At 48.2% G+C, this 26,809-nt stretch overlaps 1 protein-coding gene across 1 annotated transcript; it reads right to left on the minus strand.

Moving 5' to 3' along the window:
• Positions 1-14,317: 14,317 nt before the first annotated feature.
• Positions 14,318-26,619, minus strand: MC3R (melanocortin 3 receptor). Its single transcript, XM_089664800.1, has one exon. It carries the CDS (start codon positions 26,322-26,324, stop codon positions 25,356-25,358), a length of 969 nt encoding a protein of 322 aa, XP_089520926.1. The 5' UTR covers positions 26,325-26,619; the 3' UTR covers positions 14,318-25,355.
• Between the last annotated feature and the right edge of the window lie 190 nt (positions 26,620-26,809).

The raw sequence follows: 26,809 nt of genomic DNA on the forward strand, positions 1-26,809 counted from the left end.
AGAGAATTTCAGGAGAGGAGAGTTATAGAGGAAGGAGCGGAGTCCTCCAGCAGCGTAGAGAATTTCAGGAGAGGAGAGTTATAGAGGAGGGAGCGGAGTCCTCCGGCAGTGCAGAGTATTTCAGGAGAGGAGTTATAGAGGAAGGAGCGGAGTCCTCCAGCAGCGCAGAGTATTTCAGGAGAGGAGAGTTATAGAGGAAGGAGCGGAGTCCTCCGGCAGCGCAGAGTATTTCAGGAGAGGAGAGTTATAGAGGAAGGAGCGGAGTCCTCCGGCAGCGCAGAGTATTTCAGGAGAGGAGTTATAGAGGAAGGAGCGGAGCCCTCCAGCAGTGCAGAGTATTTCAGGAGAGGAGTTATAGAGGAAGGAGCGGAGTCTTCCGGCAGTGCAGAGTATTTCAGGAGAGGAGAGTTATAGAGGAAGGAGCGGAGTCCTCCAGCAGTGCAGAGTATTTCAGGAGAGGAGTTATAGAGGAAGGAGCGGAGTCCTCCGGCAGTGCAGAGTATTTCAGGAGAGGAGAGTTATAGAGGAAGGAGCGGAGTCCTCCGGCAGTGCAGAGTATTTCAGGAGAGGAGAGTTATAGAGGAAGGAGCGGAGTCCTCCAGCAGTGCAGAGTATTTCAGGAGAGGAGAGTCACAGAGGAAGGAGCGGAATCCTCCAGCAGTGCAGAGCATTTCAGGAGAGGAGAGTTACAGAGGAAGGAGCGGAGTCCTCCAGCAGTGCAGAGCATTTCAGGAGAGGAGAGTTACAGAGGAAGGAGCGAAATCCTCCGGCAGTGCAGAGTATTTCAGGAGAGGAGAGTTATAGAGGAAGGAGCGGAGTCCTCCGGCAGTGCAGAGTATTTTAGGAGAGGAGTTATAGAGGAAGGAGCGGAGTCCTCCAGCAGCGCAGAGTATTTCAGGGGAGGAGAGTTATAGAGGAAGGAGCGGAGTCCTCCAGCAGCGTAGAGAATTTCAGGAGAGGAGAGTTATAGAGGAAGGAGCGGAGTCCTCCAGCAGCGTAGAGAATTTCAGGAGAGGAGAGTTATAGAGGAGGGAGCGGAGTCCTCCGGCAGTGCAGAGCATTTCAGGAGAGGAGTTATAGAGGAAGGAGCGGAGTCCTCCAGCAGCGCAGAGTATTTCAGGAGAGGAGAGTTATAGAGGAAGGAGCGGAGTCCTCCGGCAGCGCAGAGTATTTCAGGAGAGGAGAGTTATAGAGGAAGGAGCGGAGTCCTCCGGCAGCGCAGAGTATTTCAGGAGAGGAGTTATAGAGGAAGGAGCGGAGCCCTCCAGCAGTGCAGAGTATTTCAGGAGAGGAGTTATAGAGGAAGGAGCGGAGTCTTCCGGCAGTGCAGAGTATTTCAGGAGAGGAGAGTTATAGAGGAAGGAGCGGAGTCCTCCAGCAGTGCAGAGTATTTCAGGAGAGGAGTTATAGAGGAAGGAGCGGAGTCCTCCGGCAGTGCAGAGTATTTCAGGAGAGGAGAGTTATAGAGGAAGGAGCGGAGTCCTCCGGCAGTGCAGAGTATTTCAGGAGAGGAGAGTTATAGAGGAAGGAGCGGAGTCCTCCAGCAGTGCAGAGTATTTCAGGAGAGGAGAGTCACAGAGGAAGGAGCGGAATCCTCCAGCAGTGCAGAGCATTTCAGGAGAGGAGAGTTACAGAGGAAGGAGCGGAGTCCTCCAGCAGTGCAGAGCATTTCAGGAGAGGAGAGTTACAGAGGAAGGAGCGAAATCCTCCGGCAGTGCAGAGTATTTCAGGAGAGGAGAGTTATAGAGGAAGGAGCGGAGTCCTCCGGCAGTGCAGAGTATTTTAGGAGAGGAGTTATAGAGGAAGGAGCGGAGTCCTCCAGCAGCGCAGAGTATTTCAGGGGAGGAGAGTTATAGAGGAAGGAGCGGAGTCCTCCAGCAGCGTAGAGAATTTCAGGAGAGGAGAGTTATAGAGGAAGGAGCGGAGTCCTCCAGCAGCGTAGAGAATTTCAGGAGAGGAGAGTTATAGAGGAGGGAGCGGAGTCCTCCGGCAGTGCAGAGTATTTCAGGAGAGGAGTTATAGAGGAAGGAGCGGAGTCCTCCAGCAGCGCAGAGTATTTCAGGAGAGGAGAGTTATAGAGGAAGGAGCGGAGTCCTCCGGCAGCGCAGAGTATTTCAGGAGAGGAGAGTTATAGAGGAAGGAGCGGAGTCCTCCGGCAGCGCAGAGTATTTCAGGAGAGGAGTTATAGAGGAAGGAGCGGAGCCCTCCAGCAGTGCAGAGTATTTCAGGAGAGGAGTTATAGAGGAAGGAGCGGAGTCCTTCGGCAGTGCAGAGTATTTCAGGAGAGGAGAGTTATAGAGGAAGGAGCGGAGTCTTCCGGCAGTGCAGAGTATTTCAGGAGAGGAGAGTTATAGAGGAAGGAGCGGAGTCCTCCAGCAGTGCAGAGTATTTCAGGAGAGGAGTTATAGAGGAAGGAGCGGAGTCCTCCGGCAGTGCAGAGTATTTCAGGAGAGGAGAGTTATAGAGGAAGGAGCGGAGTCCTCCGGCAGTGCAGAGTATTTCAGGAGAGGAGAGTTATAGAGGAAGGAGCGGAGTCCTCCAGCAGTGCAGAGTATTTCAGGAGAGGAGAGTCACAGAGGAAGGAGCGGAATCCTCCAGCAGTGCAGAGCATTTCAGGAGAGGAGAGTTACAGAGGAAGGAGCGAAATCCTCCGGCAGTGCAGAGTATTTCAGGAGAGGAGTTATAGAGGAAGGAGCGGAGTCCTCCAGCAGCGCAGAGTATTTCAGGAGAGGAGAGTTATAGAGGAAGGAGCGGAGTCCTCCGGCAGTGCAGAGTATTTTAGGAGAGGAGTTATAGAGGAAGGAGCGGAGTCCTCCAGCAGCGTAGAGTATTTCAGGAGAGGAGAGTTATAGAGGAAGGAGCGGAGTCCTCCAGCAGTGCAGAGTATTTCAGGAGAGGAGTTATAGAGGAAGGAGCGGAGTCCTCCGGCAGCGCAGAGTATTTCAGGAGAGGAGAGTTATAGAGGAAGGAGTGGAGTCCTCCAGCAGTGCAGAGTATTTCAGGAGAGGAGAGTTATAGAGGAAGGAGCGGAGTCCTCCGGCAGTGCAGAGTATTTTAGGAGAGGAGTTATAGAGGAAGGAGCGGAGTCCTCCAGCAGCGCAGAGTATTTCAGGGGAGGAGAGTTATAGAGGAAGGAGCGGAGTCCTCCAGCAGCGTAGAGAATTTCAGGAGAGGAGAGTTATAGAGGAAGGAGCGGAGTCCTCCAGCAGCGTAGAGAATTTCAGGAGAGGAGAGTTATAGAGGAGGGAGCGGAGTCCTCCGGCAGTGCAGAGTATTTCAGGAGAGGAGTTATAGAGGAAGGAGCGGAGTCCTCCAGCAGCGCAGAGTATTTCAGGAGAGGAGAGTTATAGAGGAAGGAGCGGAGTCCTCCGGCAGCGCAGAGTATTTCAGGAGAGGAGAGTTATAGAGGAAGGAGCGGAGTCCTCCGGCAGCGCAGAGTATTTCAGGAGAGGAGTTATAGAGGAAGGAGCGGAGCCCTCCAGCAGTGCAGAGTATTTCAGGAGAGGAGTTATAGAGGAAGGAGCGGAGTCTTCCGGCAGTGCAGAGTATTTCAGGAGAGGAGAGTTATAGAGGAAGGAGCGGAGTCCTCCAGCAGTGCAGAGTATTTCAGGAGAGGAGTTATAGAGGAAGGAGCGGAGTCCTCCGGCAGTGCAGAGTATTTCAGGAGAGGAGAGTTATAGAGGAAGGAGCGGAGTCCTCCGGCAGTGCAGAGTATTTCAGGAGAGGAGAGTTATAGAGGAAGGAGCGGAGTCCTCCAGCAGTGCAGAGTATTTCAGGAGAGGAGAGTCACAGAGGAAGGAGCGGAATCCTCCAGCAGTGCAGAGCATTTCAGGAGAGGAGAGTTACAGAGGAAGGAGCGGAGTCCTCCAGCAGTGCAGAGCATTTCAGGAGAGGAGAGTTACAGAGGAAGGAGCGAAATCCTCCGGCAGTGCAGAGTATTTCAGGAGAGGAGAGTTATAGAGGAAGGAGCGGAGTCCTCCGGCAGTGCAGAGTATTTTAGGAGAGGAGTTATAGAGGAAGGAGCGGAGTCCTCCAGCAGCGCAGAGTATTTCAGGGGAGGAGAGTTATAGAGGAAGGAGCGGAGTCCTCCAGCAGCGTAGAGAATTTCAGGAGAGGAGAGTTATAGAGGAAGGAGCGGAGTCCTCCAGCAGCGTAGAGAATTTCAGGAGAGGAGAGTTATAGAGGAGGGAGCGGAGTCCTCCGGCAGTGCAGAGTATTTCAGGAGAGGAGTTATAGAGGAAGGAGCGGAGTCCTCCAGCAGCGCAGAGTATTTCAGGAGAGGAGAGTTATAGAGGAAGGAGCGGAGTCCTCCGGCAGCGCAGAGTATTTCAGGAGAGGAGAGTTATAGAGGAAGGAGCGGAGTCCTCCGGCAGCGCAGAGTATTTCAGGAGAGGAGTTATAGAGGAAGGAGCGGAGCCCTCCAGCAGTGCAGAGTATTTCAGGAGAGGAGTTATAGAGGAAGGAGCGGAGTCTTCCGGCAGTGCAGAGTATTTCAGGAGAGGAGAGTTATAGAGGAAGGAGCGGAGTCCTCCAGCAGTGCAGAGTATTTCAGGAGAGGAGTTATAGAGGAAGGAGCGGAGTCCTCCGGCAGTGCAGAGTATTTCAGGAGAGGAGAGTTATAGAGGAAGGAGCGGAGTCCTCCGGCAGTGCAGAGTATTTCAGGAGAGGAGAGTTATAGAGGAAGGAGCGGAGTCCTCCAGCAGTGCAGAGTATTTCAGGAGAGGAGAGTCACAGAGGAAGGAGCGGAATCCTCCAGCAGTGCAGAGCATTTCAGGAGAGGAGAGTTACAGAGGAAGGAGCGGAGTCCTCCAGCAGTGCAGAGCATTTCAGGAGAGGAGAGTTACAGAGGAAGGAGCGAAATCCTCCGGCAGTGCAGAGTATTTCAGGAGAGGAGAGTTATAGAGGAAGGAGCGGAGTCCTCCGGCAGTGCAGAGTATTTTAGGAGAGGAGTTATAGAGGAAGGAGCGGAGTCCTCCAGCAGCGCAGAGTATTTCAGGGGAGGAGAGTTATAGAGGAAGGAGCGGAGTCCTCCAGCAGCGTAGAGAATTTCAGGAGAGGAGAGTTATAGAGGAAGGAGCGGAGTCCTCCAGCAGCGTAGAGAATTTCAGGAGAGGAGAGTTATAGAGGAGGGAGCGGAGTCCTCCGGCAGTGCAGAGTATTTCAGGAGAGGAGTTATAGAGGAAGGAGCGGAGTCCTCCAGCAGCGCAGAGTATTTCAGGAGAGGAGAGTTATAGAGGAAGGAGCGGAGTCCTCCGGCAGCGCAGAGTATTTCAGGAGAGGAGAGTTATAGAGGAAGGAGCGGAGTCCTCCGGCAGCGCAGAGTATTTCAGGAGAGGAGTTATAGAGGAAGGAGCGGAGCCCTCCAGCAGTGCAGAGTATTTCAGGAGAGGAGTTATAGAGGAAGGAGCGGAGTCCTTCGGCAGTGCAGAGTATTTCAGGAGAGGAGAGTTATAGAGGAAGGAGCGGAGTCTTCCGGCAGTGCAGAGTATTTCAGGAGAGGAGAGTTATAGAGGAAGGAGCGGAGTCCTCCAGCAGTGCAGAGTATTTCAGGAGAGGAGTTATAGAGGAAGGAGCGGAGTCCTCCGGCAGTGCAGAGTATTTCAGGAGAGGAGAGTTATAGAGGAAGGAGCGGAGTCCTCCGGCAGTGCAGAGTATTTCAGGAGAGGAGAGTTATAGAGGAAGGAGCGGAGTCCTCCAGCAGTGCAGAGTATTTCAGGAGAGGAGAGTCACAGAGGAAGGAGCGGAATCCTCCAGCAGTGCAGAGCATTTCAGGAGAGGAGAGTTACAGAGGAAGGAGCGAAATCCTCCGGCAGTGCAGAGTATTTCAGGAGAGGAGTTATAGAGGAAGGAGCGGAGTCCTCCAGCAGCGCAGAGTATTTCAGGAGAGGAGAGTTATAGAGGAAGGAGCGGAGTCCTCCGGCAGTGCAGAGTATTTTAGGAGAGGAGTTATAGAGGAAGGAGCGGAGTCCTCCAGCAGCGTAGAGTATTTCAGGAGAGGAGAGTTATAGAGGAAGGAGCGGAGTCCTCCAGCAGTGCAGAGTATTTCAGGAGAGGAGTTATAGAGGAAGGAGCGGAGTCCTCCGGCAGCGCAGAGTATTTCAGGAGAGGAGAGTTATAGAGGAAGGAGTGGAGTCCTCCAGCAGTGCAGAGTATTTCAGGAGAGGAGAGTTATAGAGGAAGGAGCGGAGTCCTCCAGCAGAGCAGAGTATTTCAGGAGAGGAGAGTTATAGAGGAAGGAGCGGAGTCCTCCAGCAGAGCAGAGTATTTCAGGAGAGGAGTTATAGAGGAAGGAGCGGAGTCCTCCGGCAGTGCAGAGTATTTCAGGAGAGGAGTTATAGAGGAAGGAGCGGAGTCCTCCAGCAGTGCAGAGTATTTCAGGAGAGGAGAGTTATAGAGTAAGGAGCGGAGTCCTCCAGCAGCGCAGAGTATTTCAGGAGAGGAGAGTTATAGAGGAAGGAGCGGAGTCCTCCAGCAGAGCAGAGTATTTCAGGAGAGGAATTATAGAGGAAGGAGCGGAGTCCTCCAGCAGCGCAGAGTATTTCAGGAGAGGAGAGTTATAGAGGAAGGAGCGGAGTCCTCCAGCAGCGCAGAGTATTTCAGGAGAGGGGAGTTATAGAGGAAGGAGCGGAGTCCTCCGGCAGTGCAGAGTATTTCAGGAGAGGAGTTATAGAGGAAGGAGCGGAGTCCTCCGGCAGTGCAGAGTATTTCAGGAGAGGAGAGTTATAGAGGAAGGAGCGGAGTCCTCCAGCAGTGCAGAGTATTTCAGGAGAGGAGAGTCACAGAGGAAGGAGCGGAATCCTCCAGCAGTGCAGAGCATTTCAGGAGAGGAGAGTTACAGAGGAAGGAGCGGAGTCCTCCAGCAGTGCAGAGCATTTCAGGAGAGGAGAGTTACAGAGGAAGGAGCGAAATCCTCCGGCAGTGCAGAGTATTTCAGGAGAGGAGAGTTATAGAGGAAGGAGCGGAGTCCTCCGGCAGTGCAGAGTATTTTAGGAGAGGAGTTATAGAGGAAGGAGCGGAGTCCTCCAGCAGCGCAGAGTATTTCAGGGGAGGAGAGTTATAGAGGAAGGAGCGGAGTCCTCCAGCAGCGTAGAGAATTTCAGGAGAGGAGAGTTATAGAGGAAGGAGCGGAGTCCTCCAGCAGCGTAGAGAATTTCAGGAGAGGAGAGTTATAGAGGAAGGAGCGGAGTCCTCCGGCAGCGCAGAGTATTTCAGGAGAGGAGTTATAGAGGAAGGAGCGGAGCCCTCCAGCAGTGCAGAGTATTTCAGGAGAGGAGTTATAGAGGAAGGAGCGGAGTCCTTCGGCAGTGCAGAGTATTTCAGGAGAGGAGAGTTATAGAGGAAGGAGCGGAGTCTTCCGGCAGTGCAGAGTATTTCAGGAGAGGAGAGTTATAGAGGAAGGAGCGGAGTCCTCCAGCAGTGCAGAGTATTTCAGGAGAGGAGTTATAGAGGAAGGAGCGGAGTCCTCCGGCAGTGCAGAGTATTTCAGGAGAGGAGAGTTATAGAGGAAGGAGCGGAGTCCTCCGGCAGTGCAGAGTATTTCAGGAGAGGAGAGTTATAGAGGAAGGAGCGGAGTCCTCCAGCAGTGCAGAGTATTTCAGGAGAGGAGAGTCACAGAGGAAGGAGCGGAATCCTCCAGCAGTGCAGAGCATTTCAGGAGAGGAGAGTTACAGAGGAAGGAGCGAAATCCTCCGGCAGTGCAGAGTATTTCAGGAGAGGAGTTATAGAGGAAGGAGCGGAGTCCTCCAGCAGCGCAGAGTATTTCAGGAGAGGAGAGTTATAGAGGAAGGAGCGGAGTCCTCCGGCAGTGCAGAGTATTTTAGGAGAGGAGTTATAGAGGAAGGAGCGGAGTCCTCCAGCAGCGTAGAGTATTTCAGGAGAGGAGAGTTATAGAGGAAGGAGCGGAGTCCTCCAGCAGTGCAGAGTATTTCAGGAGAGGAGTTATAGAGGAAGGAGCGGAGTCCTCCGGCAGCGCAGAGTATTTCAGGAGAGGAGAGTTATAGAGGAAGGAGTGGAGTCCTCCAGCAGTGCAGAGTATTTCAGGAGAGGAGAGTTATAGAGGAAGGAGCGGAGTCCTCCAGCAGAGCAGAGTATTTCAGGAGAGGAGAGTTATAGAGGAAGGAGCGGAGTCCTCCAGCAGAGCAGAGTATTTCAGGAGAGGAGTTATAGAGGAAGGAGCGGAGTCCTCCGGCAGTGCAGAGTATTTCAGGAGAGGAGTTATAGAGGAAGGAGCGGAGTCCTCCAGCAGTGCAGAGTATTTCAGGAGAGGAGAGTTATAGAGTAAGGAGCGGAGTCCTCCAGCAGCGCAGAGTATTTCAGGAGAGGAGAGTTATAGAGGAAGGAGCGGAGTCCTCCAGCAGAGCAGAGTATTTCAGGAGAGGAATTATAGAGGAAGGAGCGGAGTCCTCCAGCAGCGCAGAGTATTTCAGGAGAGGAGAGTTATAGAGGAAGGAGCGGAGTCCTCCAGCAGCGCAGAGTATTTCAGGAGAGGGGAGTTATAGAGGAAGGAGCGGAGTCCTCCGGCAGTGCAGAGTATTTCAGGAGAGGAGTTATAGAGGAAGGAGCGGAGTCCTCCGGCAGTGCAGAGTATTTCAGGAGAGGAGAGTTATAGAGGAAGGAGCGGAGTCCTCCAGCAGTGCAGAGTATTTCAGGAGAGGAGAGTCACAGAGGAAGGAGCGGAATCCTCCAGCAGTGCAGAGCATTTCAGGAGAGGAGAGTTACAGAGGAAGGAGCGGAGTCCTCCAGCAGTGCAGAGCATTTCAGGAGAGGAGAGTTACAGAGGAAGGAGCGAAATCCTCCGGCAGTGCAGAGTATTTCAGGAGAGGAGAGTTATAGAGGAAGGAGCGGAGTCCTCCGGCAGTGCAGAGTATTTTAGGAGAGGAGTTATAGAGGAAGGAGCGGAGTCCTCCAGCAGCGCAGAGTATTTCAGGAGAGGAGAGTCACAGAGGAAGGAGCGGAGTCCTCCAGCAGAGCAGAGTATTTCAGGGGAGGAGAGTTATAGAGGAAGGAGCGGAGTCCTCCAGCAGCGTAGAGAATTTCAGGAGAGGAGAGTTATAGAGGAAGGAGCGGAGTCCTCCAGCAGCGTAGAGAATTTCAGGAGAGGAGAGTTATAGAGGAGGGAGCGGAGTCCTCCGGCAGCGCAGAGTATTTCAGGAGAGGAGTTATAGAGGAAGGAGAGGAGTCCTCCGGCAGTGCAGAGTATTTCAGGAGAGGAGAGTTATAGAGGAAGGAGCGGAGTCCTCCGGCAGCGCAGAGTATTTCAGGAGAGGAGTTATAGAGGAAGGAGAGGAGTCCTCCAGCAGAGCAGAGTATTTCAGGAGAGGAGTTATAGAGGAAGGAGCGGAGTCCTCCAGCAGAGCAGAGTATTTCAGGAGAGGAATTATAGAGGAAGGAGCGGAGTCCTCCAGCAGCGCAGAGTATTTCAGGAGAGGAGAGTTATAGAGGAAGGAGCGGAGTCCTCCAGCAGCGCAGAGTATTTCAGGAGAGGAGAGTTATAGAGGAAGGAGCGGAGTCCTCCAGCAGAGCAGAGTATTTCAGGAGAGGGGAGTTATAGAGGAAGGAGCGGAGTCCTCCAGCAGAGCAGAGTATTTCAGGAGAGGAGTTATAGAGGAAGGAGCGGAGTCCTCCAGCAGTGCAGAGTATTTCAGGAGAGGAGTTATAGAGGTAGGAGCGGAGTCCTCCAGCAGCGCAGAGTATTTCAGGAGAGGAGAGTTACCTATGTCACTCATAATTTTCTACATTGTTACCTTTTTGAATTGTCTGTATTTTCTCAGTAAATATCAGTTACATCCAGAGAAGTAGAAGATCTAGTCATGGGACAGGAGGGAGGGGTGCAGTACAGCGGGGACTTTATTCGGTGTGTCACAATCTCCAGCTCTGTAGAGAGGTGTATCCCGTATACAATAAATAAAGATCCCGGCCGGCACACTCGGCGTTCCACAATACATCGAACAATATCACATCGCTCCCCGCGCCCCACGACCCCACCCCCATTATACTGTACAATGCCTCCATTTCCATCCAGTGATCTCTGACATTTCCAGAACTGCGATACCAAAACGCCGACTACACACAATCCAGAATAATTGCGGCAATTGTCACCCCTAGTAGAGGGTTTAAGTGCCCCTCGTGAACCTGATTGGAACAACAAGCTATAATGGGTTTTAGTAAAGAAAAAAAAACAAAAAGAAGGCTGTAGATGTGCGGCAATGAGCACGGCGTACTCTATAAAATATGTCGCATTTCCAGCGTGATGTTTTCTATGATGCGGCGCTCAGCCTCGTCCGTAATTATGAGAGTAACCAGGATCCAGGTAGAGATCAAAGTACCACTCAAAAACACGCAACGCTTCCATGTATCCAATGTCCTTCATGTGACTGAAGTGATAATAAACCAGCGGTCCATCCACGTCTCTGCCACGCCTTGCTGCCCCCCTCAGACTGGGGGGTCCAAACACAGAGAGAGGGGCTCCCGCCTAGATCATCACCTTTATACACCCTTTACTGAAAAGGAACGTCGGGCATCCTACTCACAAAACCAACAAAGAGGACACGCTGGACCTTTGGCTCTGCCGAAGAAGGGACCCCCCTCGAAATACATCAACACCTGCCCACCATGTGACAGCTTTCCAGCATTGAAGAAGCAGTGCAGAGTATTTCAGGAGAGGAGAGTTATAGAGGAAGGAGCGGAGTCCTCCAGCAGCGCAGAGTATTTCAGGAGAGGAGTTATAGAGGAAGGAGCGGAGTCCTCCAGCAGTGCAGAGTATTTCAGGAGAGGAGAGTTATAGAGGAAGGAGCGGAGTCCTCCGCCAGCGCAGAGTATTTCAGGAGAGGAGAGTTATAGAGGAAGGAGCGGAGTCCTCCAGCAGTGCAGAGTATTTCAGGAGAGGAGAGTTATAGAGGAAGGAGCGGAGTCCTCCAGCAGCGCAGAGTAATGTATATCTATGTATGTTTTCACACGGAGGCGTTGCACTTGTGTAAAAACTCCCGCTTGCAGCATCTTTGGGGCATGTTTGGGGAGTTAAAAAAAAACACCCCAAAAACGCCTATCCCCATTGAAATCAATGGAAAATGCCTGAAAAACGCCTGAAAAGCACCTCAAAAACTCCTCTGAGAAGCGTTTTTGGTGTAGTTTATAAATGGCGTGTCCTTTAAAAAATGCTCCGAAAGCACAGCAAAAGCGCGGTAAAAACGCCTATGTATTTTTGCAGCGGGTCAGTGTGAAAGTTGCCTTAGGAGGGTCTGAAGTTTTGGGTCCCCCTATAGTCCTGCACAACCAGGCAATACATATTTCCACACAGACTTGCATTGAGGAGTCAGTAACCAGTCCTTGAGCTTGTGTTTTTGGATTTTATTGGGGGGGGGGGTTCACCTTAGATGGGGTAAGGGGTCTACGGGACCCCAGATCTCACCTCTGCCCTTAAAAGCTTGGAATTGTGCCAAGATTGGAATGATCCGATGAATTTTTCAAACCCATAAGGGGTTGCCTACCCCTGCGAAACCAGAGGGGATGAAATGCTCATCAGTTGCGGCTTCTTAGACCATAGAGATGCTCGGAGCCGTTCTGGTCTCCAGTTACCTCTATGGTCACCCGTGGAAATCACCGGCTGGACATTGGATCCGGGAGAGCCTGAGAGAGCTGTGGAAGGTGGTGGTGGGGGGGGGGGGCCTTCCACTGCTTGTAAAATCCATTCAGCAGCTACTTAGCTGCTAGGATTGATTTTACAAGAAAGCCGACCAGCACTTGAGGTCGAGTGACGTACGGGTAGCGATGCTCAGCGGCTCATATATAATTCCATTGGTAGTCATGAACAGATCAGTACAATATTGCTACAATGTAACAGGTGGGAGATCAGCGTGTTTGTCCACAACAGGAGCCAGGCAGCCCATTGTCAGCAATCAAAATTTGGAACAGCAAGCAGGAAAAAAAACAGAAAAGTCGTCCTGTCCAGACAGATGCTGTGATAACGGAACACGTGTGCCGCTAAACAGATCAGGAACGTTCCGTGTATTTCTGATGTCCCAGAGCGTTCTGTATGCGCGGTCTGACTCATGTATCCAGCCGCGAATATTCTGTCTTTATTTGATTCTCCTGCAGAGCGGGCTCCTCACAGCGGAGGGGAGGTCACACACAGATGGGAACACTCGCTGCACCGCACTGCGAGGACAGACTTCGCTAAAAACAGCGATAATGTAAAACGTGACCAATCCTGACTTGGCTGCCTAAAGGGAACACACAAGCCGTACAGATTGCCAGACCTGGAGCCGGGGATTTAAAGGGAAACATAGAAAAGCCACGGCAGAAAAAGTCCGAGTGGGCCATCTAGTCTGCCTGTTTTATTTTTTTTGCTATTGTTTTTTTTTTGTTTTGTTTTTCTTGGGGAGGGGTTATGGTTTTTTTTTTGTTTTTTTTTTCGTTCTTTTAATTTTTTTTGGTTAACTTTTTTGTCTGAGAATAGATCTATGCTTGTAGTTTGAAGCTGGCTCACTACCTCTGCTGGAAGTGTATTCCAAGCATCAACTACTCTTTCAGTAAAATAGTACTTTCCGAGATTAGTTTTGAACTAGCATACACTGTGCTTTTAGTTTTTACCCAGCCACTTGACCTCCAGGCTTTTTTTCCCCAGACACTTGTTTACAAATCAGTATTTTTTTTGCTAAAAAATTAGTCAGAACTCCTGAACATTATATAGATATTTTTTTTTTTAAAAAAAAAAATGAAAAATATGTATATATATATATATATATATATATATATATATATATATATATATATATATAAATATATAATTTCTTTAAAAAAAAAAATACATATATATATATATATATGCATATTTTTTTTTTAAATAAATAAATATATATATATATATAATGTTCAGGAGTTCTGACTAATTTTTTAGCAAAAAAAAAAAAATTAAATATATATATTTATTTAAAAAAAAGTATATATATATATATATATATATATATATATATATTTTTTTTTTTTTTTTTTGTTTAAAATAATATATATACATACATTTTTAGTCCTCATGCACACGGGATGTTTTGATAGCGCTGGTAACGTTAGCTGTGTAAAGTCACATTAAAAACGTGAGCTTTTCAGATTTTTTTTTTAGCGGTTTTTCATTAGCGTTTAGCGATGTTTTGCCACATTTTCCTGCGTTTGCGTTTTTTAGCTTTTTTTTGACCAAAAAATACTATTTTTTTGGTCAAAAAAAGTCCAAAAACACCTGTTTACTACGTTTTTCAGCATTAGAGAGTTTTTACAGCTAAAAAAAGATGGATTGATCATAAGCTGACAAGGCACATGCTGATAGGAGGAGAGCAGAGTGACAGTGAAATGAGCTGATGACTGTCCTGCTTCTCTTTTCACTGGCCAGGTACAGGTTGTGGGCTCGTCTGGGATGGCTTTAGAGGGAAGGGGAAGCATATGTACCTGAATCTGACTTGGTATCAGCCTTTTGCAGGCCCCGTACAGCAGAGCTTGAATGTGAGATGGAGAAGTAGCACAAGAGCCAATTAGTTCACGTGCTGATAGAAGGAGAGAGCAGAGTGACAATGAAATGAGTGTATTACTCTGCTGCTTCTCCTTTCACTGGCCAGATACAGGTGGGGGGCTTGTCCGGGATTAATTCAGAGGAAGCGGGAAGTGTATGTACCTTAATATGACTTGGCATCAGCCTTTTGCAGGACCTGTACAGCAGAACTTCAGTGTGAGAGGAAGAAGCAACACAAGAGCCAATCAGATCATGAGCTGACAAGGCACATGCTGATAGGATTAGAGCAGAGTGCCAGTGAAATGAGCTGATCGCTGTGCTGCTTCTCTTTTCACTGGCCAGGTATAGGTTGTGGGCTTGCTCGGGATGGCTTTTGAGAAAATGGGAAGCGTATGTACCTGAATCTAACTTGGCATCAGCCTTTATGCAGGCCCCGTACAGCAGAGCTTGAATGTGAGATTGAGAAGCAGCACAAGAGCCAATCGGTTCACGTGCTGACAAGAGACATGCTGATAGGAGGAGAGAGGGCAGACTGACAGATGAGCTCATCACTGTGCTACTTCTCCTTTCACTGGCCAGATACAGGTTGGGGGCTCGTCCGGGATGACCTGGAGAGGAAGGAAGTTGAATGGAGCTGGTCAGACTGAGGACATCTAATGGCAGAAAAAAGCACTGCGGGGGAATGTCTTAATATTGCCACAAAAGCTGGTTTTGTCATTTTATCTTTTAATGGGAGGGATAGCATTTTTTTAATATCTTGTTAGTTTTGTGTGCAGCGCCGCTGTTAAACACGGCTAGAAAGAACACCGACAAACAAGGTGGGACAAGACAAGAGTTTTTTTATTACATTTTAGGTTTTTAGATAAGCAAAAATGCTGCTTTGTAAAAGCCCCGTACAAACATCAACAGGAAACGCGGAGCCATTGGTCATCCGCAAAACATAGCGAGCAGCAGAAAAGATATGAAAAGTGATTTCCAGCATTCCAGACGAAGTTTTACAGGAAACAAGGCAGCAATCACATTCGTTCGACCTGCTCTACATCCTCCTACCTCTACGGGGGGGAGGGGTCAGGTGGCTCCTGTTCTGCTCCTGCACACAAGACCATCGTTCAACATAGTCAGCTGATTGTTACATTGTAACTTTGATCTTCTATTATTTGCTCCCCCTTGTGTTTATTATAGCATAGAACGTACTTTATTATATCAGCATCCTGTTGATCCTGCCAGAAATCCTGTGAGCTGATACCTTCCTGTGTTCTCTGACTGTGCTGTACTCCTATCAGTGAAGGCTCATTTACACTCGTGTTTGACAGGAGGGGATGTGAACCGTTCCATATACCCAGTGAAGCGACTATCCTCAGGGGATATGCCGGGATGAAACAAATCCTTTACATAAGTTGTACCTGTTTATCTGTGGCACTCTCCTCCACAGAACTGCAGAATTTACACAGAATTTCTCAGCTCCAGAAGGCAGGGGGTGGCGATCTGATGTCACACAGCATAGAGCAGGGGGCTGAGTGTGAGGGAAAGGACACCCTCCCCCACACTCTACACATTCTCATAGGGAAACAGGCACAGCTGAGGCTGTCAATCACCTGCTCTGTGCTGGAATGGGGGCGGGGCTCTCCCTTGGTGTCGAAAGCAGCCAAAAAATGACTATTTGTGCGCTGGATTGAGGCAAGTGTACACTATAGAAGGGTGTGCTTTGTTCATTTTTCATTTCATAGGTTTAGAACCACTTTAACCCTGCCATGCCCACACCGCTGCACCCCAGCCATGTGCAGGGCAGTCCCATTCACGTGAATGAGTCGCAGCCGGCGGCGCTACAGAACACTCCAAGGGGTATCATTTTTGCCGTAGCCATGAAGCAAAGCATTGGGGCCACAGCATATATGAAATCCCTTCTAGCTGCTGTGTTGGGGGGACAGTCGGGGTGGTTGAGTGCAGGGGTGGACTGACAACTCATGGGGCCCCTGGGCAATAGGGGATCATGGGGCCCCTGTGTTCTTACCCAAACTCAAAAAAGCCTATGAAAAAGGTACCAGGGGCATCTCATGGGGCCCCCCACTGACCCTGGGCCCTCAGGCAGTGCCCGAGTTTCCAAATGGTCAGTCCGCCCCTGGTTGAGTGTAAACTTTATTCTTCTATGGGACCATGCCCACCATCGTTATGTCAAGGGGGGTTCCAGCAGTCCAGTCCTGTTGTCACACAGCAAGTGAGCGTTGCCACCCTAAGACAGGAAGTGCGTTACTGGCAGGATCAGCAGGCTTCTTTTTTTTCCCTTTTTGCTTTGACCTGATGACCCCGGCAGCAAGACTTCCTGTCTTATGGTGACAACGCTCACTGTGTTACATCCGTGAAGGTGCAATGTTGTCACCCCCAGACCGCAAACGCCTCCTCCATTACATAGGAAGCGGAGGGTTTCGTAGTTCACATAGGAGACCTTGTAGTTAGCTTGGAAAAAAAAAAAAACGAATGCAGCCACCCCATTTTAGGACTGGTAATCCGCAACACATTCACATTTTTGCTCTTGGGTTGAGATACACTTAGTTTGGGGTGTACATGCACTTTAATTATTGATAAAGGGCTGGCGGGAATTGAATTGTGAATCAAAGCTTTACAGAACCGATCTCCAAACCTCCCGAACAAAGAGAACAATGAGAACCGTCGGGAGGCGATGAAATGTGACAGACGGGAGGAGAATAAAGAGTTCTGTAAAAACTCCACATTATACAATCAGTGAATTTTAATTGCTGCGACAATGAGTAGATCACTGGAACTTTGCGTCTCCTTCATCACGATCTGCACTCAATAGAATCATTCAGAAATTAATTATTGTACAAGTATTAGAGAAAAAAAATCTATGAGGCGAATGGCGGCTGCCATTCCAAAGGGGCTGCAAATTATAGGAGGAAAAAATCAGAGCAATTCATCTTTTAACAATTACATTTGTTCTGTGGAAATGGGGGGAAATCGAAGGTTAGTAGGCTACCTTCCCTCCAGGTCGAATGTTAGGCATTTCTTGGGAAAAAAAAAAATAGAGTGAATCAGGAAAATACTGCATCATGGGCACTAGGCGGAGCTGATGATCCGAAATCTTTATTTCCTACCCACATGGAAGAAAAATATATTTGAAATATATTTAAAAAAATATTCTTCCCAAATATATTTACATATACTTGAAATACTACAATTTTGGCCGTATTCAATACATTATATATAAATAAATATATATAGAGAACTCAGCACAGGGATGGTGGGAACTCCTCATAATGGGCACAGCAGGCATACAGACCCGGGAACTCAACACAGGGATAGTGGGAACCTCTCATAATGGGTGTGGTGGGCGTACAGCCCTGGGAACTCGGCACAGGGATGGTGGGAACCCCTCATAATGGGCACAGTGGGTGTACAGACCCGGGAACTCAGCACAGGGATGGCGGGAACCCCTCATAATGGGCACAGCGGGCGTATAGACTCAGGAACTCGGCACAGGGATGGTGGGAACCCCTCATAACGGGCACAGCGGGGTACAGACCCAGGAACTCAGCACAGGGATGGCGGGAACCCCTCATAATGGGCACAGCGGATGTACAGACCCAGGAACTCAGCAGAGGGATGGTGGGAACCCCTCATAATGGGCACAGCGGGCGTACAGACCCGGGAACTCAGCAAGGGATGGTGGGAACCCCTCATAATGGGCGCAGCGGGCGTACAGACCTGGGAACTCAGCACAGGATTGGTGGGAACCCCTCATAATGGGCACAGCGGGCGTACAGACCCTGGAACTCGGCACAGGGATGGTGGGAACCCCTCAGAATGGGCACAGCGGGTGTACAGACCCGGGAACTGAGCACAGGGATGGTGGGAACCCCTCATAATGGGCACAGCATCCATACGGCACAACAAGACACATCAACACCCCAGCCTGTCCTGTTTTTTGCGGTACCCAAACAGAAATGTCCTCCAAAGCCCAAGGAAAGGTTCTGAACCGACAGCCCCGCATGTGTATGAGTGCGTTCATGCGCACAGTGCAGCAATTCCAACTCCCCATCACGGTGGGAATAAGTTGCTGACTTGCTGTGGAATTCTCCAGGGCTGTCATTCTCATCCTTACATCGGACCTCCCAGCAACTTTACAGGTAAATTGCCGACACGCCACAAGCTAAGGCATCAGCACCTTTTGTCATTAAAATGACATCCATCAGCTCTATTCAGGTGACTCAGTCTGCTGCAGGCTGTGGGAGAGTTTCCTCAGTCTCCTCTCCCCTAGTGATCCCCCTTGTACATTGTAACTTTGTAGGAAATCACAAGGGGGTCACAAAATGTGAATGTGTTGCGGATTACCAGTCCTAAAATAGGGTGGCTGCATTAGCAGGGGCTGATCTGTGTCAGGCATTTGTGAATACACCTGAGAACCCCACAGGCAGAAGGATTGAAATAACGGGGTTATCTCTAAGATGGCATGTTGGTGCAGGTAAAGGCAAGAAAAGACAAAGGTAGTGCATGTAAGGTGCAGGTGAAGGCATTGTAAGGGATGGGGGGGCACTTTAATTCACCAAATTGGGTGTCTGGAGAAGCAATATGCAAGTGCTGATTAGTGTCAATGAATGTTCCAACATTGATAGGAAGCAGGGGCGGACTGACCATTCGAGCACTCGGGCACTGCCCAAGGGCCCAGGGTCAGTAGGGGGCCCCATGAGATGCCCCTGGTACCTTTTATAGGCTCTTTTGGATGTGCTTTGAGTGTGGGTGAGGACACAGGGGCCCCATGATCCCCTATTGCCTGGGGACCCCATGAGTTGTCCGTCCGCCCCTGATAGGAAGGCTGACAGCTCTGGAACTTGCACCCTCAGAAATAAATCAGAAATGGCATCCACAATCGATTGGCTGCTTCAGTTACTGAACAGCCTAAATTCCCCGATGTGCTCTCCTCTCCACCATGACTACCAAGCTCCAGCCTAAAGCGGATGCATACCCCAGACATGAAATATGAACAAAGCATATCCCTCTATACTGTGTACTTGTCTCAGTCCAGAGCACTGAGTGTCATTTCATTCTGCTGCCTCCTTCCCCTGCTATCAGCATGAATCACTTCTGACACGTTTTAGTGACACCAAGAGAAAAATGGTGACAGGGTGATTTACAGCATCAGCTCTGTTCCTGTCCGTTGTGTGTGTGTGTGTGTGTGTGTGGGGGGGGGGGTCCTTCCCCTCCAATCAGTTCTCAGAGCTCTCCTCACTGATGTAGCTTCTTCTCCCCACCCCCTGCTTTTAAGAGCTGAGATATCATGTGTAAATTCTGCACTTTGAATGGATGAAGAGGACAGACAGCTGCAGATAAACAGGTACAACGTATGTAGGAGGATTTGTTTCATCTCTATGTATCACCTCGCTGGGTATATGGAAGGGTTTACAGCAACCTTTAGGCTAGGTTCACCTCTGTGCGGGTGGTGCCTCTGTGGAACAAAAATCCGTGCAGCTGCACCACCAGCACAGAAGAACGCGGACCCGCGGTTGGGTGACATTACTTCTAATGGCACGTCGCCTGCACTGGAAGACACAACCGTACTGAGAACAGAGGTTCCCATGCGGGCTGCATTTTCAGAAGTGCAGGGACTTCTTCCCTGCATGTCACCGGGCACGGGAGTCCAATCAAATGAACGGGCTCTCGTGTCCGCACGGCCACATATATGTGAACCGGGGCTAAGCCACCATTCACACTACTTTTGAGCATGTGCGTGTTTTCCGCAATGTCGCCCTTCCCATGTAGGGCAGCCCATTCATGTCAATGGACTGCCCTACATGTGAAAGGCTCAGGAGAGAATCCCGTGCATCTTTTTGCACTCCTAGCTTGGTCCATTTGGAGCGCCACCAACGGTGAATGGCACCACAAGCATGTTTTTTGCGCATGCGCATGCTTCAGTAGTGTGAATGAAGGTCAATACTTATATCATTCATTCTTTATGAACAAAATCAACCCATAACCTTACTCAAGCCATCTTCCGATGTTATATGAACCCTTTAAATATATTGTCCATTGTGACTGTCCAATTACAGCCCTCGGCATTCACTCCAAAACTCCACTGTCCAAAATCCGGCCATTAGGCATTCCTTAAAGCCCTTCAGCTGGCCTACGTTCCTTGAACTCTTCAGCTGGCCTACGTTCCTTGAGCCCTTCAGCTGGCCTACGTTCCTTGAGCCCCTTCAGCTGGCCTACGTTCCTTAAGCCCCTTCAGCTGGCCTACGTTCCTTGAGCCCCTTCAGCTGGCCTACGTTCCTTGAGCCCCTTCAGCTGGCCTACGTTGCTTGAGCCCTTCAGCTGGCCTACGTTCCTTGAGCCCTTCTGCTGGCCTACGTTCCTTGACCCTTCAGCTGGCCTACGTTCCTTGAGCCCTTCAGCTGGCCTACGTTCTTTGAGCCCCTTCAGCTGGCCTACGTTCCTTGAGCCCTTCAGCTGGCCTACGTTCCTTGAGCCCTTCAGCTGGCCTACGTTCCTTGAGCCCCTTCAGCTGGCCTACGTTCCTTGAGCCCCTTCAGCTGGCCTACGTTCCTTGAGCCCCTTCAGCTGGCCTACGTTCCTTGAGCCCTTCAGCTGGCCTACGTTCCTTGAACCCTTCAGCTGGTCTACGTTCCTTGAACCCTTCAGCTGGTCTACGTACCTTAAGCCCCTTCAGCTGGCCTACGTTCCTTGAGCCCCTTCAGCTGGCCTACGTTCCTTGAGCCCTTCAGCTGGCCTACGTTCCTTGAGCCCATTCAGCATGCCAACGTTCCTGGAGCCCTTCAGCTGGCCTACATTCCTTGAGCCCTTCAGCTAGCCTACAAAAGTCTTCTAACTTATTTTGAAAAGCTGGGAAAGAAAAGTGAACCAGAAATATCACCGAGGAGTTCCTTCTCTTCAGAACAAGGTCTGGTTTCAGATTTCTCTTTAAGCTCAATGACCTTTTTTTATGCGATTGTGAGTGCCACCTTAAAAGTGACAAGGAGAAGATTTTCTGAGTCAAGATGTACTTTCAATGACAAGATGATGAAAGTATTTGCAGTAAAGCAGATCCAAAACCCTAAGAATCCCATTCACACCTTGAGAAGAAGAAACACGACTTGGTTAATGCAATTTACAAGAGTCAAGGTGTCCATGCTCATCCACCTCGGGAGACATCAGATACTTCGTCATGAAGGGTGTCGGAGATAATAACCGCCTGTCACTTCCATGTCGTTTGTACCCTCCTCTCTCAGCGGGTCCTTTGGCGTTGGTGTCATCCTCAGATGTCCCACAGAATATAGATGGTTCAGTAATAAGTACAATATCTGCCAGCGAGGTCCTGAAGGCTACATCTCCTGGGGGTTTGATAATGAACTCAGCCGCGGAAAGATTCAGCTACACACGAGGCACTTTGAAATTGCTCCTTTTTTTTTTCCCCCAGGCGGGATAAATAATTCAATCCTTCCATAAAATTTTTATCCACACATCAGCCTTACAAACGCTTCCAAAGACTTATATGCCATGACACTATGATAATGAGAGGCCTCCACACAAATCACATCTTCCAACTGATTCAGGTTCATGTTGATGAAGACATGGGAAAAATAACAAGTTGGGATTACCACAAGTTATTTCCCTGGGGGCTGTGAGCCGGGACATTCAAATGAACTTTTTGAATAGATGATTACCATGAGTTATTTCTATGGGGAGTTGGGAAAAGGAACCAGGGAATCGGGGAGGTCATTAATTAAGTTCAGGTGAACTTTTTGAAAAGATGATTACCATGACTTATTTCCATGGGGAGTTGGGAAAAGGAACCAGTGAATTGGGGAGTTCATTAACCAAATAAATTCAAGTGAACTTTTTGAAAAGACAATTACCATGACTTATTTCCATGGGGAGTTGGGAAAAGGAACCAGGGAATTGGGGAGTTCATTAACTATTAAATTCAAGTGAACTTTTTGAAAAGACAATTACCATGGAGTTATTTCCTTGGGGAGTTGGGAAAAGGAACCAGGGAAGCAGGGAGTTCATTAACTATTAAGTTCCAGTGAACTTTTTAAAAAGATAATTACCATGACTTATTTGGGGAGTTGGGAAAAGGCACCAGGGAATTTGGGAGGCCATTAACTATTAAGTTCAGGTGAACTTTTTGAAAAGACAATTACCATGAGTTATTTCCTTCGGGAGTTGGGAAAAGGCACCAGGGAATCGGGGAAGTCATTAAGTTCAGGTGAACTTTTTGAAAGGATGATTACCAAGAGTTATTTCCATGGGGAGTTGGGAAAAGGAACCAGGGAATTGGGAAGTTCAATAACTATTAAATTCAAGTGAACTTTTTGAAAAAACAATTACCATGACTTATTTCCATAGGGATTCTGGAAAAGGCACCAGGGAATCGGGGAGGCCATTAATTATTAAGTTCAAGTAAACTTTTTGAAAAGATGATTACCATGAGATATTTCCATAGGGATTCGGGAAAAGGAACCAGGGAAGCAGGGAGTTCATTAACTATTAAGTTCCAGTGAACTTTTTAAAAAGATAATTACCATGACTTATTTGGGGAGTTGGGAAAAGGCACCAGGGAATTTGGGAGGCCATTAACTATTAAGTTCAGGTGAACATTTTGAAAAGACAATTACCATGAGTTATTTCCTTGGGGATTCGGGAAAAGGAACGAGAGAAACAGGGAGTTCATTAACTATTATGTTCATGTGAACGTTTTGAAAAGATAATTACCATGAGTTATTTGGGGAGTTGGGAAAAGGCACCAGGGAATCGGGGAGGTCATTAATTAAGTTCAGGTGAACTTTTTGAATAGATGATTACCATGACATATTTCCAGGGGATTTGGTAAAAGGAACCAGGGAAGCAAGGAGGCCATTAACTATTAAGTTCAGGTGAATTTTTTGAAAAGACAATTACCATGACTTATTTCCATGGGAAGTTGGGAGAAGGCACCAGGGAATTGGGGAGGCCATTAACTATTTATTTATTTATGAGGTTCAGGTGAACTTTTTGAAAAGATGATTACCATGAGATATTTCCACGGGGATTAGGGAAAAGGAACCAGGGAAGCAGGGAGGTCATTAACTATTAAGTTCAGGTGAATTTTTTGAAAAGACAATTACCATGACTTATTTCCATGGGAAGTTGGGAGAAGGCACCAGGGAATTGGGGAGGCCATTAACTATTTATCTATTAAGTTCAGGTGAACTTTTTGAAGAGATGATTACCATGAGACATTTCCTTGGGGATTCGGGAAAAGGAACCAGGGAAGCAGGGAGGTCATTAACTATTAAGTTCCAGTGAACTTTTTGAAAAGATGATTACCATGACTTATCTGGGGAGTTGGGAAAAGGCACCTGGGAATCGGGGAGGCCATTAACTATTAAGTTCGGGTGAACTTTTTGAAAAGACAATTACCATGAGATATTTCCACAGGGATTCGGGAAAAGGCACCAGGGAAGGGAAGTCATTAACTACAAAGTTCAAATGAACTTTTTTTTGAAAAGACAACAGAAATATACTTTACTACATTTTTTCGGGATAGTAAATGAACAGAATGGAATGAAAATGAAATGAAAACGCTCATCTCTGGTTGGCTCAATGGGAACTCACAAAGCTTTATTTAAAAATGACAGATGAAAGGACAACACTCGGCTGTCAAAGTCCTGGTGACCTTTTTAAAGTTAAAGTTTAAAGTTAAAGTTTGTTTTTGTGTTAAGGTTTAGGCAAACATAAACTTGGGCGGCCCAGAAAGGCCAATCAGATCTCAGGTTTAGAATGAAAATTGCAACACTTTGGCCAATTTCCCTGTGAAGTTATCAAAGATTAGCCTCCAAGTTATATAGTTGTGAACCGGCTTCTGGACGGCCCAAACAAAAGCACACTCTAGTACAGGGGCGGACTGACCATTTGGAAACTCGGGTCAGTAGGGGGCCCCATGAGATGCCCCTGGTACCTTGTTCATAGGCTTTTTTGAGTTTGGACAAGGACACAGGGGCCCCATGATCTCCTATTGCCCCGGGGCCCCATGAGCTGCCAGTCCACCCCTGCTCTAGTAGTCACCTTTCTAAACTCATTGAGATACTTTTCAACGGAACATTGCCAAGAAGGCTGGCCAGTCTACAAAGACATCCACTTTGAAGACCCCCCATGAAGAAATACTTCGATGTGGTTGATGAGGTTCTACAGAGGTAGGCAATCTGAGAGCCGCAGGACTACAAGTTCCATCATGCATCTGCAAGTCATAGCTGTAACTGTCAGTTTTGAAATGTTGCAGTGCCTCATGGGAAATGTAGTTCCACAAAAGCTAGAGAGCCGCAGGTTGCCTACCCCTAGTTCTAGACGTATCACATGGGTCACCATCAGTCTTGGCCAAGATTTAGCAGTATGGCTGCCAACATTTACCTATATTAGTCATGAAAATATGTTTCTACAATTCCCTGCGGAGTCATTTGCTAAAGTTCTTTTTTTTCTCTCATTAACCCTTTATATTTCAATCTGCATTTAAAACAAATACTGGTTCTCTCTGGCGACGTAAAATATAATCACTTATTAAAAAAATAAATCATCCATTTACACTCAGCTGGCATTGCGTGGAGTGGTAAGATATCAACTCGAGTCAAATCACCAGCCAAGCAACTAAATTCCCAAAACCACGAAAATCGGACGTACCAAAAATATCAAAAAAATAAACATTTTCTCTTCTCAACCAAAAAAAAAAAAAAATAGGTGTCCTATAAAAAAAAATAAATAAAAATACATTTGTCCATTCTATAACTGTGAGGTCGCATTTGACGTGGCGGCACAGTACCTGACGAAAGACCGAGCTACCGAGTACCACAAGTCCCAGCATTCCCGAGCATTTTGCTGCTCATGGTAGAATGTTTAAGCCACTGCTATCGTTAAGACGCTCACTGTGCTGCATAAAAAAATGACTCCAGTTTTCTGTGGCCCCTTGGGGCCCTTTTGGCACTTGTGTGGCCCTCGAAGCCCCTGTTTAAGTGCGTACTCAAACCAGTGAGGTAAAAGCATTCTTTACAATGTCTTCCAGTAGCTTTGGTTTAGTCATTCACATTATTGTCTTTTTCTGTGCAATTTTTTGTCTCAGTTTATGTTTTTTATAAGTAATCTGTCTGCTGTCTCCTCAAGCATGCCCCCGGGGCTCAGCATGCCTGCAGCTACCTGAAGACGTGTCTACCGATTTTGGGCACTTTAGGGGCCACACTTAAAGCCCCCTATATTGAACCACTGCTGCTCTAGTTCAACCCCAGGCAGAGGCTGCTGGGAGTTGTAGTACCACAGCAGCTGCGTAAGCCCAAGTGAAATTCTGGCTGGATAGGACTTTGCGTTTATCTGTGGTAAGAACAATTCCGAACACGTTTTCCATGAGCCCAAGCCTGACTGCACTCACAATGCGGACATTTTAACATGTTTACCAATTAAAAGGAGGGATATAACATGATACAATGTATCACATCCTTTTTAAAAGGTAGCAAAGAAACATTTTTTTTTTCAATTGTGATTCTCAAATTGAAAATTTATGTAAAAAAATATAACCTGTGAAAAAATAATAGAATGCCAAGACAGCCACTCTAAAGTGGTCGGAGATAAGAAAGGTGACTGTCTATTGGTTGGCCAGGTTTACCAATTGTCCCTTTATATCATTACATTTTATTTTCTTTCCAAACGGACACAAATTTGAACCCATTTTTTGGTGAGATGGCCAAACCTCATTCCAGAATTTGCAAAAAAAAAAAAAAAACCCTTCACAGTGCTAAACCAGACCTAACCATGAATGGTTAAATGGACTGAATTCTATGAATGACATAAACACAACCACACGTGTCGAAGGGGAGGGGGAATGAAACTCTTAACCACACTTTCCAAAATTCATGCCGTAGCAGCATATGATCTCCTTGAAGGTCTTACGCATCTCCAGACTGCGGAAAGCGTAGATGAGGGGATCGATGACAGAGTTGCACATGATGAGGATTAAGTACGTGTTGAAGTAGGCACCGTAGCAGATGCAGTAGGAGTTGGCGGGGCAGGAGATGATGAGGATGAGGTGGAGAAAGAAAGGAGCCCAGCACACAACGAAGACCCCTAAGAGGATGGTGATGGTGATGGCGCCCTTCATGCACGTCCGCTGTTGCACCACGCCGTCCACGGGCAGGGCCGCAATCCGTTTCACGTGGAGGCGGGCAAAGAGGAACATGTGGACGTACATGGTGGCCATGAGAACAAGCATGGTGAAGAACAAGGTGATGAGGCACACGATGACCGTCTTGCTCTCGGAGTAGACGATAAAGACGATCCCGCAGATGATGCAGGAGACCCAGATGACCATGATCAAAGCCAACGCTTTCTTCACCGTCATGATGCTGTGATATCGTAAGGCGTAGAAAATAGTGATGTAGCGGTCTATGGCGATCACCAGCAGGCTGCAGATGGAAGCCACCAGAGAAATGCAGATCAAAGAATCAAAGACATCGTCGAGCTGTTGGAGGAGCTTGTCCCCAATGTCCAGGTACTTGTTCTGCACGGCAATGACGATGGTTTCCAAAGCGTTGGACACGCTGACAAGCATATCGGCCACGGCCAAGCTGCAGAGGAAAAAGTACATGGGCGAGTGGAGGTTCTTGTTCTTCAGGATGGCCAGGATCACCAGGATGTTCTCCAGCAAACTGATAATCCCCAGGGTCAGGAACACCTCAGTCTTGATGAACACCTGCTCACAAAACTCAATGCTGAGGTTGTTAAGCAAGAGAGTCTCGTTGAAGTCCAAAGTGGCATTGAACTGGATGGAATGAATGAGGAGAAGGTCATTGGATGAATTCATGACTGAAGTTTTGGGGAACTGTTCTCCAAGAGAGTGGTCAAGCCTCCTGAGATATAAATAGAAACAAAGCTATATTACCATGCAAGCTTATCCAAGGACCATTCCTGAAAACTGGTCACAGCTGATCTGATGATCCATGCATGTCCACCTTCCATGGGTTTGTAGACTTGTGTAGACCCCAACATTAGGAAGAAGGACCAGCAACTCCCTTTAAGACAGTTTCAGTGGCAAGTCTTTCCATGCTCCAGGATGCTGCAGCAATCCACAGCTCGCTGCGTTCCCTCTGAGGACTGTCTGCAGCTATTACAAGGCAAAGAAAATATATATCTCCAGGTTTTCACATTCATTGATAGTTGAAACTCCTCCTCATGCTCCAGCACATTGAATCACCCACTTAAAAAGCCAGCACAGTAGTGAATGACAGCCTGGGAGAGTAGGTGCTTACAATGTCAACACTGAAGGAAAACAGGTGTTCTGGCGCCCCC

The sequence above is a fragment of the Staurois parvus genome, unplaced genomic scaffold, assembly GCF_062004578.1.
Source record: "Staurois parvus isolate SC_StPar_1 unplaced genomic scaffold, SC_StPar_1.0 ptg002046l, whole genome shotgun sequence".
Classification (NCBI taxonomy): domain Eukaryota; kingdom Metazoa; phylum Chordata; class Amphibia; order Anura; family Ranidae; genus Staurois; species Staurois parvus.